The sequence below is a fragment of the Halichoeres trimaculatus genome, unplaced genomic scaffold (assembly GCF_033239565.1).
Source record: "Halichoeres trimaculatus isolate MK-OKI-2021-1 unplaced genomic scaffold, fHalTri1.1 fHalTri1_scaffold_20, whole genome shotgun sequence".
Lineage (NCBI taxonomy): Eukaryota > Metazoa > Chordata > Actinopteri > Labriformes > Labridae > Halichoeres > Halichoeres trimaculatus.
Window position 1 is genome coordinate 15494027 of NW_027437198.1, and position 18164 is coordinate 15512190.

General features: G+C 38.2%; 1 protein-coding gene across 1 annotated transcript; it reads left to right on the top strand.

Moving 5' to 3' along the window:
• The first annotated feature begins 414 nt into the window (after positions 1–414).
• On the top strand, positions 415–13741 carry LOC141809904 (homeobox protein Dlx4a-like). The gene is made up of 3 exons (XM_074697143.1): positions 415–742; positions 3416–3612; positions 13499–13741. Exons 1-3 carry the CDS (start codon positions 415–417, stop codon positions 13739–13741), a joined length of 768 nt encoding a protein of 255 aa, XP_074553244.1.
• Positions 13742–18164: the final 4423 nt, after the last annotated feature.

The following is an 18164-nucleotide window of genomic DNA, read 5'->3' on the forward strand; positions in this document are numbered from 1 at the left end:
ACACGGCAGGAAAAACACCGTGGACGGGGGAAAGAAGGAAAAAACACAGTGTGGAGGATTTTTAGGGACTATTTTTTTGTTGGGGGTTGCAGTTTTTGTCAAGTAGCATATGTTTCCGCTGCGCGCGCGCCTGTCATGAGTCTTAACGGTTATTAACAGTGTGTGTCACGTTTCTGGAGCGTTAAGCTGAGATGTAGCACGCCATAAACCCACATCAACTCACTTTTTAAGCAGCTTTTTAAAGGAGCGTCGCAGGTTAAGTGAAAGGTAAATTATCCCCTTTTGGAAGCCCACGCTTCACTGCAAGTCCATCGATTTTTTTCACATTGATGGTGGGTTCATTGAGGATGACCCCAGCTTGGAGGTCATAATTTACCCATCATATTTCCCACCACACCACAACCCCCCACTCTAATGATGACTATGAGCTCTATATCGGATTCTCTAGTCCCGCCTGATCCATCCAAATCAGCGTTTTTGGAGTTTGGCGGCCACGGATACCCCGGACACCAGCAGCCTTCACCCGGCCTGTCCCACAACCATTATCCTGTCCACGGGCTGCACGCCGTGGGGCCTTCGCATCATGACGGACCCTTTTCCTCCGGGGCATCGTCATACGGTCGCCCGCTGGGATACCCGCCTTACCACAGCTCCGTGGGTGCGCATCACCCCGGGGCATACCTGCAGTATCAGCATGGGGGTCACGGCGGCGCGCTGGGACACACCAGGCTGGAGGATGCAGGTAGGTTGATACAGGGCCGTTATTCAGAACAATAAGGGAAATAATATATTCACTTTGATTTGCATTAGCATTATTAGCACTATTTTGAATTAACATCCTGACTCTTTGCTATGTTGGACAACTGGCACACTGACGTCATGTATAGGCCTTCATCTCAATAAGCTTTTGACTTGGAGCCCGTTTATTTCAAAAGGGAGTAAAATAGGGTGCAACTTAAAAAAAAAAAACTGATAATGAATTAATGAATAAATTGTTTTAGCAGTGTTTCATCATTCATCATCTGTTTATCCTCGTGGATTAAGGAAAAAATGTGACGCTCCAAATTATTTCGATTGCGCTTTGCAACAATACCCACAAACACTCATGAGAAACGATATAATTTCATACAGATGAGTTATTCAGGCCGAGTATTTTTTGAAGGGGACTATAATTTGAAAAGCATGGAAATGAAACCACCAATGATAATTGGATCCACACTCGGGTCGGCCTCAGCTTCATGTTTGCGCACTCTGGGGTCGGACGGAGAGGGGCCCGCTGAGACTGTGGGACTCTCCACAAGAAGCAGCCGACACAGGGCCTGTGGTGTCCCGCAGCGGTTCTTACACAAACCGTCAGCCTAACATGTCTCAAATAACATCCACCATGCGTTTACTGGGTGCTCTGTACCATATATTAATGATACTACTACTACTTATAATAATAATAATAATAATAATAATAATAATAATAATAATAATAATAATAATAATAATAGCTACCACTTTTAATTGGACGTGATATCAAATAGTTACATTTTAGCACGAGTTTTTCAACAAAAAATGTCGAATGGCTTTCAAAGTAAAACAAAAAGTAGTATTCTATTTATAATTTACTAGAATTGATTTAAAAAAAAATTGCCTCCTCTACAAGAGTTGATAGTTTGAGTGAAAAACACTGCAAACAACTTGAAATATAAAAGTCGAAGTGAGTACATTTGCTGTTATTGGCCTAGTATAATAAAAGACATTTAATTTAACCCAGAACTTAGACATAATTTCCAATAATTACACCCTATAAAAACTTAAAACAGGTTGCCAATGTGGCAAGACAAAAAATCAAAATAACACAGATAGGAGCTGAAAGATAACCATTAACAATTCTGAATTATTTGATTAATACACTTCTCCAAGTCCTTATCAGACATGCTTCAGCGGGCCAAAGTAGCTGCCAACCATAATGTATAAAAGTTATGGTTTGGAGAGTAAAAGTGTGATCATAAAATAACAATAATAACTGTCATAATGATAATAAAAAGCAATAAAAGGGAATAATTATAGTAGAAGGCCTGTTTGTCTTGTCAAAAGTGTTCTTCCTGTCTTACTCTCTCGATTTTGTCTTTAATCTTGCTTTCTTTTCTCTTGTTCTTGTCAACTTTGGATCGCTCACACAATGTGCTTAACTTGTGAAAAAAATAACTGTTTTCTTGTTTTTCTGCTGTTAAAAAACACATACAGTCAGGTTGTCATGAAAATATGACAAAAATAAAACGTAAATCCAGCTTCTTTTTTGTTTTTTGATCAAATAAGCTAAAATACTAAAATTAAATGAAATAAATTCAACAAATTCAGTGAGTTGCCGATAATGGAATAACAGCACTGAGGAATACGTTAACATTTGTTTTTTATTATGTTTTCTAATATTTTAATTCAAACTGGACTCTGAACTCACAAATTAAAACATCTGACTAAAACAATGGGCCTTGAAATTCTTTCTATCCATGTTCAGATTTGACACGTCACGAGTAGTGCTCCTTCAATTCAGTCTCACCAGTGGGCTTTTGCCATAGGATTATATGGCACATAACTTATGTGAAAGTAGATTTATTTTTCTAAACTAATCAAAGGAGTCGTCTATAAAACGTTAAGATGGAAAGTCTTGGACCAGAATTTTTTGAAAAAACACATAAAGAGGGGGAAAAAATAATTTCTTTTACAACAAAACTTTTACATTTCAGACTCTATGGTCTGTGACGATCGTATCGGAAGTATTAGAATATATTAGTATTAGTATCGTATTGGAATATTGTTTCTCTAGTGTTTCTGCACTCGAGTTGGGCGCTGCTGCTTCAACCTGATCTGAACGTCTTGTGGGGCCTCGGCTTGTCCGCAGCTGTTCTCTCCTGCCACTGCAGGCTATAAACTCATGTCATAACAAAGATCAGCGTGGGTGAACATACACAGTTGTATAGCTGTCTGTAATTTAAAAAAAAAGAAGAGGAAGAAAAGTGGAAGAGGAGGAGGAAAACCCCTCTCATCTGAGCTGTGTGTAAACCAAACTGCAGAGAGCAAAGAGCTTTATCCTGATGGTCATTTTACTTTTTTAACAGATTCTCATTCGTCTGAATCCTAAAGTATCTTGTGTTACATCGTTCATATAAATCTTTGATTCAAGTTATTTTGTTGTGTTCCTCATTATATAATGATGTCACATTTTACATATATGTTACAGTTGTGCACTGTAATTCAACACTAAAGACAATTTCCTGTACAAAACGACTAACGTATAATGTTTTCTGTCAGAGTCCATATATGTTACATTTTAATTATCTTTATGAATTAAGGCGTACACCTTTTAGCCTTAGCCTAAACTTCTGTCCCCACTTAACTCCTCCGTGTTGACATTCCTCCACTTTAGACCACGAGAAGCCCACGGCGGTAATAGAGAATGGAGAGGTGAGGCTGAACGGAAAGGGGAAGAAGATCAGGAAACCTCGGACCATTTACTCCAGCCTGCAGCTTCAGGCTCTCAACCAGCGTTTCCAGCAAACCCAGTACCTCGCCCTGCCTGAGAGGGCCGACCTTGCTGCCAAGCTGGGCCTGACACAGACCCAGGTACTGTGCTGGATCACACTCAAACGCATGCACAAAGACACACAATCGTTACTCTTCAGAGGTTAAACTGACTTTCTTTTTGGTTTATAAAATATGCAAGTATTGGCGAACAAAGTAGGAAAAAAATACCATAAATCATTATACTGCCAAAGGTTCCAACATAAGTATGATATATGTTATGAGGTGACAAGAGTCGGAAACGATGCATGTCAGCTAATTCTTCTCATTGAAGGCAAACATTCATCACCACACCCAGAACTTCAAAGTAAATCACAAGCTGTGAGAATGTCACCTCTATCATCTCTTGGATCCCTGATCACAACAAGGATCAAAGAAGATGTCACACAGATTACATAGTTTTTAATACAGCAGCCAAAAAAAGTGGGATCACATATATTTGGAAATCAAAAGCGTCTTTAATTGAGTCATCTCCCGGTCTGAATTGACAGCAACAAGAAAAGCACAAACTTGCACGTGTACATTCTTTGAAGAAGTGTCATAATTTGTTCCTCTACGTCCTGGCACATGCTGAAATAAATTTAATGTCATAAGAAGTTTAGTCACACAGAAGCTTGTTGGGGAAAAAATCAGAATACAAAGGACATAAAAGACATTAAACAAAGACGTTATAGACATACACCTCGAATTCCAAGGAGACGCCTACATGGTGACTTTGATGCATGTGATGTGTACACATGTTGGGTGTAACAGTGAATTTACATGTATGAGTCACAAATGAGGTGGAGACTTGTTTAGCCATTGGTCATCTTCTTTTTTTAAGTGAATCTTTTATTTCTCTCAGAGCACATTCACACGCATGCAGGCTGAGGCAAATAAAAGCCCACAGATGGATCGTATAATCTGACAGATAAAGCATCTTGTTTTCATGTTTTTGCAAGATTTGAGAAAGAATCCACATCACTGTTTCTGTGAATAAATTCTTATTTTGCCACACTTTGTGGCTACAGTAAATCAGCTCTTAAAAGCTTTAACATATGCTTCTTTCAATATTTAACAACTATTGATGTTACACCTCGGGGCTCCAGTGTTTCCAACAGTTTATTTCACCAGGTTAGTGATGTTTGGAGCAGATTTGCTCTCCATCAAACTCAAGTACACAGCAAAAAGTGACATCCAAGCAAGTTGTGAAGTCTGTTTTTTAGTGAAATTATCTTATTAGACTTAAAATGAGCCACAAGTCCAGGAAAAAAACCTTCAAAAAGAATGAAAGACACATTAACCAATTTTTTAAAATCATTTTTATCTTTTAATAACGTGAAAAAAATAAAAAAGACATTTTCTCACTTAACTTGTCGTCTGGCTTTAGCTCATATTGGGTCTAATAAGACCATTTTTACCACTTTTGCACTTGCTTAGAATTTAGTCTTTGTGTTCGTAGCCTTGTGTTAAAGAAAGTGGATCCTTTTTGTACCGTTGGCTTCTTGATTGTAAATGCTTTGACTTTTTAGAGACAAATGTGAAACTCTTTCAAGACCTATGTAATCAGGGCTTTATGCTGATAGAAAATTTGTAAAAATTCAAAAAAGAGGCGCCTCTGCAAGTCCTGCTTCTGGTGTATAAGGTACAGTCAGAGCTATCAAGGTTGAGGATGCAGATTTTGACAGTCTTGTGGATCATGCTCAGAAATACCTATGCTTCTAAGCTTTCTTGCCCATTGTTTTGAAAAACACCCAGTTTTATATATTGTTTAAGAAAAGTGTTGGTTTAACATTTTCCAATTTCCACATTACCCTCTTTTAGCTTGTTGAACTCATAATCTCCACCAGAGAGCACCTCATCTACCAAGTCCTGATGAGCTCACACTGAGCAACCCTTAGCATGAGTGTTGATATGAGGACCCAATAAAGAAACTACCCCAAATCTTAGCAACATATTATATCCATCTTCATTATCTTAAGCAACTGAAGAAAGACTTGAGTTGAAACAGTGTCAATTAAGGGTATGATGTCCAAATCAAAAATATGCTTTAGACTTGTTAAAACAACACATTAGATGTTGGTTTAAATGTGTAGTTTGCATTTATGTTGGTGTTGTAATATTTTATATGACATTTTTACCCATTTTATCAATTGAAGAATCTGTTCTGTTAGTTGTAAAATGGTGTACCACAAAAGTAATAAATAATTTACTTTTAGACTTTTCTAGAAGTTATGCAAGTTTACAAATTAAATAAGTTATTTGTCAGAATCAGAATCAGAAATTTTCAATTTAACCCTGAAGGGAAAATTTGGTAAATAAAACACCATCTCAAAGTATGCTTAAAATCTTTCATTTCTACACTTGGTAACATGAGTTTTGTTGTACTGAGCAGGTCAGTAAGCTGTACATGTCAGTGTATTCTGTCTATTATTGGGTCCGTTGGTTAAAATTTTTTTTTAAAAATCTATATTTTTATAGTGTAGTGGACTGCCAAAATCATCTTCATTGTAACTTTTTGCACAATATCAGATTTTTTTATGTGAAACGTTGGTTACACCAGCAGACAGTAATTAATCAACCAGTGATTCGCCCGGTTATAGTTTTAAAATACATTTTTGACATCATTAAAAGAGTTTTTTACCAAGATATTATAAAATGTTTCCGAAGTTGTTGCATAGTATCTGTAACACACACTCCATTTCAAACACCTAGAATAGGGTTGCCGTGTCACAGCGCAAAGCCTCTGTCATTCAGAGCTGTTATCATGACAGAGTTTTTAATCATTGTCAATCCCTGTGCGGCAGCATGAAAGGAGAAAGCGAGGCATGAAAAGGAGTCTTGGTGCCTGGAGGATAATTGGTTATCTTTGTAATTTTTCAGGTCATGCTTACATGAAGCATTTTGTAACAACACTCGGAAAAGTAAAAGTTTGAGAACTGAGCTGAGCAGGTGTCCTACAGGAGGAAACAACAGCGAGGATTGCTATGAATTACCTCACATGAAACAGGATCCACGTATGCATGTGTGTGTGTGTGTGTGTGTGCGTGCGTGTGCGTGTGCATGTGCGTGTGTGTGTGTGTGTGTGTGTGTACTGAGTAAGAAGTCATTGGATAAACTTTCCTAATCCCGTATAGATTAACCTACACTGATATGTTTACACTGGGAGTAAGAGATGATCTCTTCATTTACTTGGGCCTAGTGTAGAGCTCGCATGGATTTAAATGTGGTTAGCGATAAGTAATACTCATGATTACCTCAGGAGCACTTAGTGAAACTTTTCTGTCTGTGTTGTTTGAGGTTGAGGTTGACTATAACTGATAATGTTAAGTTCTGTACAGCAGAGTGTAGAGTGTTGTTACAGAGCGTTATTTCTATGCTTCAAAAAGCTGGAATATGAACAATTTTTTTGTCTTGTATTAGTAAAACTTGTTAGCTGGTCTAAATACAAGCTGAATTCACTTGAAGAGTCCAGAAAAATGGCTTATTTCAGGATTCTTTTTGAAGTTGGCCAGGTATGACTCTCTCTAGGGCCGGTTTTGCCCTTCATGTTTTTGTTTGGCAACCTTCACTGGTCAGAAAGAGCTGCCATGTGTACCTCGTAAAATTAACAAGATCTTTTAGGAATTGTATGGTATTCGGGTCTGTGGGACCCGTTTTCATTGAAAGAAAAATGAAACAATTAATTTTTTCAACCTGAAATCCATTGGCTTTGGCTCATTTTCTGTGAAGAACATAAATCAAAGTACATTTTCTCTGACCACATACTACACACCCACCCTATGCATTTATATTACATACAAGGTGTTTGGGTTTACTGGATCCGGGGCTAACGTGTAGGTCCTGTGTACCCCCACTCTGTCTTCCTCCTTTCTGGGACTTCTGATAGTGTTTTCTGCCCCTCCTGTTCCTGCGCAAGGTGTGTGTGTCTGTGTGTATTTGTGCGTGCTTCAAAGTTGAAACACTGTTGAAAATTCAACAAACACCATCTACTCTTACATTCCCGCACATTTTCCCCTTTTGTCTTGTGGGAACCAAACTTTTTTTTTCTCATACACTGTCCCATAAATAGACTAATTGCACTGACTAAGTAACAAAAATACTAATACCACACAAGGGTCAAACAGCCCACTAAAATTATGATCAGTTGCTTCAACAATTGTTAAAAAAAAATGAAAACCTGTAAAACTGCACCCTGGTTGACTTGAGTAAGATTTACAAATACTTTCCCACCGTATTGATAATCTGAACCGAGAGATGACTTGACGGAATAATATCAGCCCTAAAAAGGAATTCAACTTAAGTTCCTGGTATCAGAAGCCAGAGAAAGAGAGTTAAAATAGGGCTAATGTGTACATAAACATACATGGTTGGGTTTACGTCTGCACAAACATGTGTAAACATATGTAGCCTATGAGCATTTTTACACACATGCAGACACAAACATAAACACACACACTTGAAGATAGTGATCACACACCACATCTCTGTCCCGCCTTCATGTCATTAGGCCCGCAGCCAACCGCTGACCGCTCGCAGTCTGAATCTCTAATGTTCCCAGACGCAGCTGAGAAATGGCACGTAGCACGGTCCTTACAGTTTTTCATGAAATGCTCACGTCTCCTTCTCTCCTGTACGCACAGGAACACGTAGCATAACTCCAAAACCACGTACAACAAATGGAACTTTTTTAAAATATCACTACTTGGCGTATGGCTTTGATTTTCATATTCACTCCCACACACACACACACACACACACACTCAGTGGCACCTGGCCTGCCTCTTCGCCACCATGCTTTGCTAATGTCGGCGTCATTAGTCGCGCTTTCAGAGAAGCTGTCAGCTCTAGTGTTGCTGCTGGAATATGAAACCAATAATTACGACACAAATCCTCTCTCTGAGGCTGCATTAACCTAACGTGCTGTTGATTGACTCCTGGGCTCGTGAGCTGGGCTTCAAACACTCACTTTAAGTTTTTATCTGGGAGCTACCACTTTGGTGTACCACCCGAGGTTTTTATCATACGACAGGAGGTGTGCTTTGCTGGCTGGAGTTCTTAAAACATTTACTTCTGTAGATTATTGTGAATAAGTGGATTTTAATTCTGATTTATGTTCTTGTGCTGCCTTCAGAATTCAGGAGGGATTCTTTTTGAATAAATAACTTATTTTTTATAACTCTTGGATAAGGAGAAAGAATGCAACCACTAGAAACTTTATGCTGCATTATAAGGTGTCATTAACTTGAAGAATTATGGAGTGACAGCTTAATTTCAACTGTTATAGCTTCTTCAAGAAAGTGATTGGTGTCATTAGATATTTTCAAGCAATACAGAGATCAAATTTTTCCTCCAATGACTAGCTTAACTGTTCAAAGATAAAACTGGGTGTGAAATCTGGCTTCATTTTTGATTGTCTGGATGGGGACAATTTTTCCACATATTTAGAGTCTGAAATTAGATTTTATACGAGACCAAATTTTTACAAAAGCCACTTCAACCATCTTCATAAATACCAATAAAATCCCTCTGTAACGTTTCATAAGACTGTAAGTGTCAAGAAAAAGAAACAGCTTCCAGTGCCAGGATTGTTTTCACCCTCTTTCCTTTCCCTCTTTCATCTCTCCTTTGAGCTTTTATTCCATGTAGCTTCACTCCTTTGGGTGTTTTCTTTTTTTTTTTTTTTTACTTCACAGCGCAGTTAAAACCTGTTTGAGATAAAAGTATCCTTCGCTGACTGTGCATAATTATATATGATTCATTTGTTCCCGCTAAACTGACAGGTTGCCCTGGAGGCACATTTGTGTAATTTGATGCTCAATTTGCAGTCATGCTAGAAAACAGAGAACATGCCAGTTATCTCTACAACAACACAACTAAATCATCTCTGACCACAGACAATGATTGAAGGGTTATTCAGTACAATGCCTCAACATATTTTCACAGTATTACATCTGTCATATTCACACATGTACAAAATTTTCACTGTCAGACTGATGACTCCTTTAAACTACTTAAAGAGGGGTTATTGTGCTATTTTTAAGGCTTTATATTGTCTCTTTGGTACCCCTGTAGTAGCTTTACATGATTTATAGCTCAAAAAAATCTCTTGACATGCAGACAGTAGTCCTTTTATTTTCAGAATACTAGCAATAAACCAGTTGCACATGGCCATGTACACCAAACACCAACAACTCTTTTAAAAAAAACGAAAAACACCCCTAGGTTACTCCTTTTCTATCCCCATCCAAAGGAATGAAATATTGGAGGGAATCTTGGTCTTTTGAGTTCAGGAGGTTCGCCGTGCTGTTGTTGTTATTGTTGTTGCTGTTGCTATGGATACAGGAAGATGAAGCAGAAATGGCACGCACTGCATCGTGTCTGTGCGTCGCTGTTTTGACCGTGTAAAAGGAATAACTCTGTTTGCTCACGCATGTATTCCGAATGTTTCAGAAACAGGAAGATTGACCTTTACCTGAATATTGACTGCATGTAAACATGGCCACTGGTATTTTTTAGGAAACCCTTATTTCAGCCTCTGTCTAAAACTTCCTTTTAGCTTCTGTCTCTTTAAGACTCCCTGCTTCACAAAACCCCCTCTCCCCTGATTGGCCAGCCCCTTTAGAGGTCTGTCAGGGGCAGAGTTAAGGACAGACCTTGGTGTAACAAAAAAAAAAACCAGTCAAAACACAGAAGAGTAGTAATATGAACACAAACTTTCGAGCTAATTTTACACTGAAGTTGAACCCCTTTCCACTTTTAAGAGATGTCTGAAGACTTAACTGTTCAGGGAACGGTTGTGCACTTAATCTGACTCTTTATCTCTTTGTCCTCAGAGATAGAATGAAATAGGAGGTCTAAGACCCAGCTCTTGGAGAGTATGTAGCGCTGAAAATGCTGAAAATTGAATGTTGAACAGTATTATTAATGTTTTATAATTAGTTGTGGTTACATTATTTTAAGAAAAAAAAAGAAAGGAAAAAGGCACTTCTCCTGGCAGTAGATGGCAGCACCTGCAGCCAATCAAACTTCTAGCATTTTATTACTTACATTTTTCCCTTCAGTCAAGTTCTTGCTTGTGTTGTTTGTGGCTTTGGACAAAAGTGTCTGCTCAGTGAAATCTTGGAATTATAATATACTGCTGTTGTAATTACTCATTAATTAATCATTTATAGGGGGGGGAGATAGGTGAATGAGGAATGGAACAAAAAACACAAACATAAAAAGAAAACTTCATCAATGAAATTTGATGAAATTTTCATCTTAAAAAATTCTAAAGATGTCCAGCTTTTCACATCTTTGTATGCCACAATTCCTGAAACAAAACATGTACATGTATTATAAAATACATATCAGAAGAATATTGTGTCCTTAACTGAGAAAATGTTTTATTTCAAAAGCTTCTTTCATGTTAGAGAAAGTCGCCAATCTCACAAATGTTTTTTTAAATAAATATTTTCTATAGAAGTTTGAAGAGTAAGTATTTACCCAGACAGTACAACTACAGATCAAACAGGGATAAATTATAGGTATAAATGTTGTCCCTCTAGCTTGCATGCTGTCATTATTTGTCTCAGCTGCTTTGTTGACTCTTCTTGCTTTTTTATTGGGATCGTAAATACAGACTTTGTTTAATGACTAGCAATCCCAGCCAAAATTATTCTTGCAGACTTCAGAAGTAGAGATCTGAACTGAGTTTTCCAGCAGAGGCTAAAAGTGCAACAAGAGAAGAGATGCAACATTAGCCAATCTTATAAATGTTTGTATTGGTTAACAAGTCTCCAATGATGGTGCCAGATTTGTTTGTCTTGGGTGGTCAAACTGTGGGGAGGCCATGGTCACCTCTATTTGAAAGACTCTGTTAGATTTAATTTCTAACTTTGTACTTTAACACAACATGACTGCAAACTTTAAATCTGCTGAACTTGATTATTTTGGGACTCAAATAAAAAAGGAAATTTTCCACATTGGCGTGCAAGGCAGTCAGTTGAAACACAACCCAAATGGCTAATTTTAAAAGAAAAAAAATCTTAAAAAAAAAAAAAAGATACCTCAGAAACTTAGGGAGATTAATAATAAAAATAATGATAACTCTAATTGTGTAGCACTTTTCTATACATAACATATAAAACAATAGAAACAGATGGTACAAGCCAAAAAGCAATAAAAGGCAAGAGGTAAGATAATACTTGGAATAAAACCATAGAGTTAAAGCTTTATTGTCGAGGTGTGTCAAGTTGAGTATTGATTGAGGGACTGACTGTGGAATAGGGCTGCACGATTATCGCAATCGCAATCGCAATCGCAATCGCAATCGCAATGTCAGCACACGCAATTATGTAATCGCAAAAGAGGATATCGCAATCGCAATCGCAATGTCAGCACATGCAATTCAGGTTTTTCTCCATGATAACCAAGCAAGCGCGTAGACTCATCATGACACAACTTTTTTTATTAAATCGCAAGCACAATCGCAATCGCAATATTGTCCACCTAATCGCAAATCGCACCTTTTTCCCAAATCGTGCAGCTCTACTGTGGAAGTCTGATTTCTTCCAGGGAGCTGTAACAGCACAAGCTCTGCCACCTTTACTTTTCATTTCAGACCATGGAGCAGCCAGCCAAGCAGTGCCAAAGCAAACCTCAGAAATATAGGGAGAGTCACATTCATGCAGCACCCTAAATGTGATTAAAAGAATCTTTTCTTAAGTGTTTTTTGGGGCTTTAATGCATTTAATTAAAAGATAGAACAGGAAACAGGGAAAGAGTGTAAAGCGACATGCAGGAAAGAGGCCACAGGCTGAATTTGAACCTGGGCCACCTGCACAAGAGCAAATCTCATGGAGTATGACCCTAACCACAAGGCTATCTGCACGCAAGTGATTTAAAAGAATCTTAAAATCTGTACTGAAAACATCAAGTAGCCAATGTCAAAACGGGGGTGATAAAAGCACACTTTTTGGTTCCGGTTAAAAGCAAAGCTGCTGCATTTCGAAACATTTAGAGGGGTGGGAGGAGTCTTGATTGAGACAGGTGCATAATGAATAACAGAAGTCAAAGCGAGGGGACAACCTTCTTCACTTGCAGCTCAAACACAAATCCTGGTCAAAAACAACCCAAAGTTTGGTCATTGGTGGGGTTTTTTTGTTGTTGTTGTTTTGCCTAAGTTTTTACATGTTTTGGTATCTTATCAAGACCTCATGATCAGAGTTCTTTAAGCTATCTTTGATTTTAAGGAAGTTGGTAGGAGTTGTCTGACACTTCTGGTTGTACCAGCTAACATTACTGGCAGAAAGTTCCAGTAATAACTGGTACATATCTGAAAAAAAAACAACTTTTAAATAACTTAACTTGACAACACTTCCGAAACCCATAGGATTAGTTGTAATTTTTTGGCAAAGAATAATATTTGCTCAACTGTCTCACAGAGGCTTAAAAAAAGTTGTAGCTAACACTGCACTAACTAACTTAAAAGTTGGTAATGTTTGGTATAATTATGAGCAGACACCTTGGAACCAGTTGCATAAGCCATACAAATCTGAAAGAAACTATAGAGCTAGGCAGCTTATAGCCAATTAGCTAGGCATTTCTGGCAGAGAATTTAAAACCTGTTATGTTGGCTTTTATTTTAGTACACACTTAAAACAGAGTTGCATAATCTAATAATTCTCAAAGACACTTAAGAGCTGGGAGTATTAGCTAACATTTCAGGCAGAGGTTTAAAACCGGTTGTTTTAGCTACAGTAGGGTTTTCACAGACTCTCTGGAGCCAGTGGATTGGCAGGAGAGAATGGATTTTGATGCTTAGGCAGTGGCAGGAACACTGGTTTTCTTGATACGTTCAGGTCGTTGATAGACAGAATGATAGAATGACTTTTTTTCCCCCACTGTTTGAGGAAGTATGGCTAGCTTTTTAGTTATAAACTCTTATCTTATTTCTGTCTTTAAGGTAAAAATATGGTTCCAGAACAAGCGGTCCAAATACAAGAAAATCATGAAGAACGGCCCCTGTGGACCTGAGGGTGACCACCTCGTCCCCCCAGCGCCTTCTTCCAACTCCCCATGCTCTCTGTGGGACATCAGCATGGCTGCGAAAGGCACACCAGTGCACTCTGGAGGCTACATGAACAATTTTGCTCACTGGTACCCTGGACACCAGCAGGACTCCATGCCAAGGACTCAGATGATGTGACAAAGAGGAGGACATAAAACCTCCAGGATGAATAATGGATTTACTACGACAACAAGATTACTGGAGCTGTTAGGGACACTGATATTGTTGAGAGTCTAAGCCAGTCTGGAGGCAAAAATAATAAAACTGGATCAGAAGCAGAAATTGTAGCTCAGTCCCTACAGATTTTGAAGTACTGAAGCCACTTAGATCTACTTTTAATTTGTTTATTCCCAATAGGGCTGCCCTTTCCTTGCCATGCTAGTCCAAAGCCATATGTAGCTGATTCACTTGTTTGATTTGTGACATTCAAATGTTCACAAAACAATGAAATTTGGGTGGCAATGCAACATCTTCTGTCCGTGAATTCACTGTGATATTACTGCTAAGTTCATTTAAGATGAAGAGTGTTTTACTCTTTTGATCTGAAATGAGACTTTTTAGAACTGGCAGGAAGTCACCATCCCGAGCTTATGGTGATCATATGACATTGCTTTGAAGCAGGAGTATATCAGAGTGAACGGACTCAGACACGTCTTTCTGCAGTTAGCAACCATAAGCTAAACCACAAATACAGCCTCACTTCATACAGCCAGTTAAGTTATTTCTGCCTTCAGCAGAGCTCCGCTTTTAAAGGTAGTATCATTTGGAAAAAGTTACTTTCAACACTTATAACAACCCAACATCCATCTCTGTTTCTGGGCATTTCAGGGTTGAGTTTTTTTGTCTGTCTTGCAGGGATTACACATGGAAAAAGAAGGTTCTTCAGGGCTTGTCATAGTTTGGCTTTATGGAGCTGTTCTGATCTAATAAAAATATGTTTATGGATGAAAGAAAGAAAGAAAATTTGATTCAACTATTGTGCACGTTTTTTAATTTCTGACAGGGTGTAACAACCTTTAAACAGCCTGGAAAAAGTCAGTTGTAGCTCTGATAAGAGCAGAAAGAAGGGATCCAATGGTACTTAAAAATTGCCCTTTCTATGAGTGTTTGGGGAAAGGCACCAAACTGACATGGCTGCTTTAATATGTAAGTAATTTTTTATGTATTTTTTCATTAATAAATGTGTTGATGGGTAACAAAAATGAAGCCATAAGTAAAAAAATGCCAGAATTGTATTTAAAAGCCATATTTTTATAAAGAAGTTTCATTTGGTTGTTCATGACTTTTGTGTTTATTTTGTTCTTGTGATAATTATAAATCCTTTTCTAAGTTAAATATCTTTGTTTACTTTGTTGGCAGAAAAAGAGTTGGTTTGCAGAGACTTTATTGATGCATATAGATCTTAATAATAGAAGCTCAACAACTCTAGGCCTGAAAAACATTTTATTTAATTCTCCAGTGGTATCAAGTGATGGTTTGTAACAATTTGAGTGTTTTGTTTTTAATCTTTGAGCTTCATAACTCGAGCTTTATAACTCAAGGAGTTTAGAGACAAAAACATATGCCATCATCAGCTGATTAGGATTTTATTCTATGATCTCTTACCTGGTCAGGTTTTGCAAAATTATGTAAAATAAATTGACCCCACTGCCACCCTGTTTGAGCCTGTGTATTTTACTATCATTAGCAAAAACAAAAAATGAAGAAGAAAAAAGTGTACTCATTGTACAAAAATTATCAGCTTGATGATATAATAGCATCACACTAAAATAACACTCCTCTGTGTGCCCCAGGACTCATTTTCCCCACAGTAATAAATCAGTAGAAACAGGTCATACGGTTTGCCCTCCAAACATCTGGAAAAGCAAAAAGAGTCATCAAACATTGTCAATGGTTTTATAAAATGACCATGTCAATTAAAGGTAATTTAGGACACAGCTTGTTAAATAAAGCTTTCACTCAGTGGTTGTAATTATTTGTAATTGGCAGTCAGGGGAATATTCTTCTGCCTCAGGCTGAAGGAGAAGTGGATTACACCGAACTGGATTACCGAGGGCTAATCCTTTCACCTAAATTTGACCCCCCTGAAAGAATATTAATATAATTTTACAATACCTTATTATGATAAATAGAGATAAATATTTTCCTTCCTCAGCTAGTTTTCTTCTTTTAGATAGTACTTCCAATAAATTCCATTAGTGTGTAAAGGTAAGGGGTTGGCAGGTCTCTTTTAGGATCAGTTAATCGAGTGGTTTAAAAAGTAGGGGGGTCATGAAACACTGACAAGAAGAGGTGTGAAATGCTTTCCAGAACTATTAACAATATATCCATTATTGTAACAATGTAAACAAAATTAGGATTAAATTTTACATAAAACCATGCATACATAGTTTTCTACATTTATTTGTTGCCACAAAACTCCATAAGGATGATAACAGAGCCAGATTTATTTAAGAAATCCAGAATGAGTTTAAGTTTCTGCCTATAGGGTAAAACGAGTTTCTTAGTGCCTTCTCGCAGCAAGGGGGTCTCCCACCAGCTCCTTTTAAAAGTAGTCACAAGTTATTGCCATATTATTTCACATTGTCTCATTTAGTCTATGTAAAGTTTTGCTCTCGTGTTAAGATTTATGCGCAGAATATAAACAAGACATAATTGGCTGTATAAAACATTTCAACACGCACATAGTGTAGCTGTAAAAGTTTGACAGTTAAAAGTTTTACAAGAACCAATCCCTTTAAAGAATTCATAACTTTTATACATCCCTACATCATAATAGCAGAATGAAAAATTTCAAGCCATATATCTTTAATTATTTTTCACAAATACTTCCTCATAAAATATTGCTCACTGTTGGCCTTATTCCTCTTTTATCAAACATGCACCATTGACTGCAGTCTTATACCTGAATATTTTGCCATGACACCAGGGTCAGGAGGTAAGACATCACTTCTATGCAAAGGAACACAAACCTGATCTTACTTACTGATTTACTCAATAAATAACCTCTGCACAAAATTACATTTCTATGCAGGTGACACTGCACTGCCATCTACAAACTAGCTGCTTTCATAGTAAAGGCAGCTAAGAGGAGACAGCGTGTCCGTCACATACTGCTCACTGAGTTGAAAAGTAGTTTACAGACCACTAAGTAAGTGTACTTGTATCAGGTACTTTGCAGAAACAAGACTTCACAAAGCCATTCAGCAGATTTTTTTTAAAGCTTCAACTAATTTGACATGCATCCTTAACCTCTTCTTCCCAGACAACCTCAGTGCAGGGGGCAGTCACCAGTGGCAGACTGGGACTGAAAAACAGCCCTGGACTTTCAGTCGGACCAGCCAACAACGGGACACGTCCCACCCCATCCCTCAGGATTAGCGCCCACGATGATGTCTACTGTCTAGTGTATTTCTCCCATCTCTACTTGCGCACAACACGTATAAGTAGCGGGTGGGCCGGTGCTGCAGCCCACCCAAGTGCTGCCGGTATTTATATATATATAGCTGATTATGGCATTTATTTAAAGTAGGGGAGACTGGGGCTTGTTGTCACGCGGGAAAGTTGTCACATTGTTTTATTAGTTGCAAAATCCAGTGTGACGTCTTACCTCATGTGGTGAGACAACTCACCCGATGATGGGGCAAGATGTCACATGTTCACTCTCTCTATTTGGTTGCCTATAACTGCATTAACACAACATATGAAAATGACATTTTTTTCTGGTCTGATTTGTTGATTCCATGAAATACATAAGAGTGTGAAAGTGTGACAACAAGCCTTGGTCTCCCCTATCGGGAATCGGGAATTCTAGCCAAGCCTCTCAACCATCATTCACGTTAGCCGTCAGAAAGCCAAAATTGCTGCCGAACGCCAATGCGTCGGTAAAAACGAGCGCTATAGGTGCGCCCAGCCTCATAAAGTTGATGAGAAAACGATAAAATAATGTATGGTACAGTGATGTAGAACAGCAGCTTTTTAATACAACACATGTGCAGAACCAGATACGTTGCAGCAATAATATCTGCTTTACGGCACCCTACGGTAACTCTGCGACAAACGGCTCAAAGGGTGAAAACAAACAAAACGTGGTAAAGTCTGTTAGCTTAGCACTAACAACTCCGTGGCTTCAGTGTCAGCAGTGTGGAAATACATCAAACTACAAAGTGAAGACAGTCCAACAGCCACATCTATGCTCTCTTTCAAGAAGCATTCAGTTCGACCAAAACATCCCAAAACAACATGCAACGTCGTTCACTTACAGAGGAAAGGCTGCTCCGCTGTTTGTGGCCTTTCAGAAAACGGACAAATATCCACGGAGAGAGGATGATAGCTTCCAAAAGGCTCTGAGAAGAAGGTGGGAAGCAGGTTTGTGTCATCTCAGTTATCCACGGTATGTCCTTCCGTTCAGACACTTGCTCCACTGAAGCTGTACAGCACAGTCCGTAGTAGCATGTGAGGATGTGATGATGGTGTGAACAGTTTGACAACAGAAGTTTTTCCGTTTTTTTCTGCTGAGCCTCACACTAGATTGATCCCGTGTCATCGAAGGTTCAGGTCA

What these genes read in the sequence shown, in the direction of transcription:
- LOC141809904 (XM_074697143.1), top strand. Translation starts at nt 415, where the DNA reads ATGATGACTATGAGCTCTATATCGGATTCTCTAGTCCCGCCTGATCCA. An exon ending in CACCAGGCTGGAGGATGCAG is followed by an intron (nt 743 to 3,415) that starts GTAGGTTGATAC and finishes CCTCCACTTTAG; the next exon opens with ACCACGAGAAGCCCACGGCG. An exon ending in TGGGCCTGACACAGACCCAG is followed by an intron (nt 3,613 to 13,498) that starts GTACTGTGCTGG and finishes TCTGTCTTTAAG; the next exon opens with GTAAAAATATGGTTCCAGAA.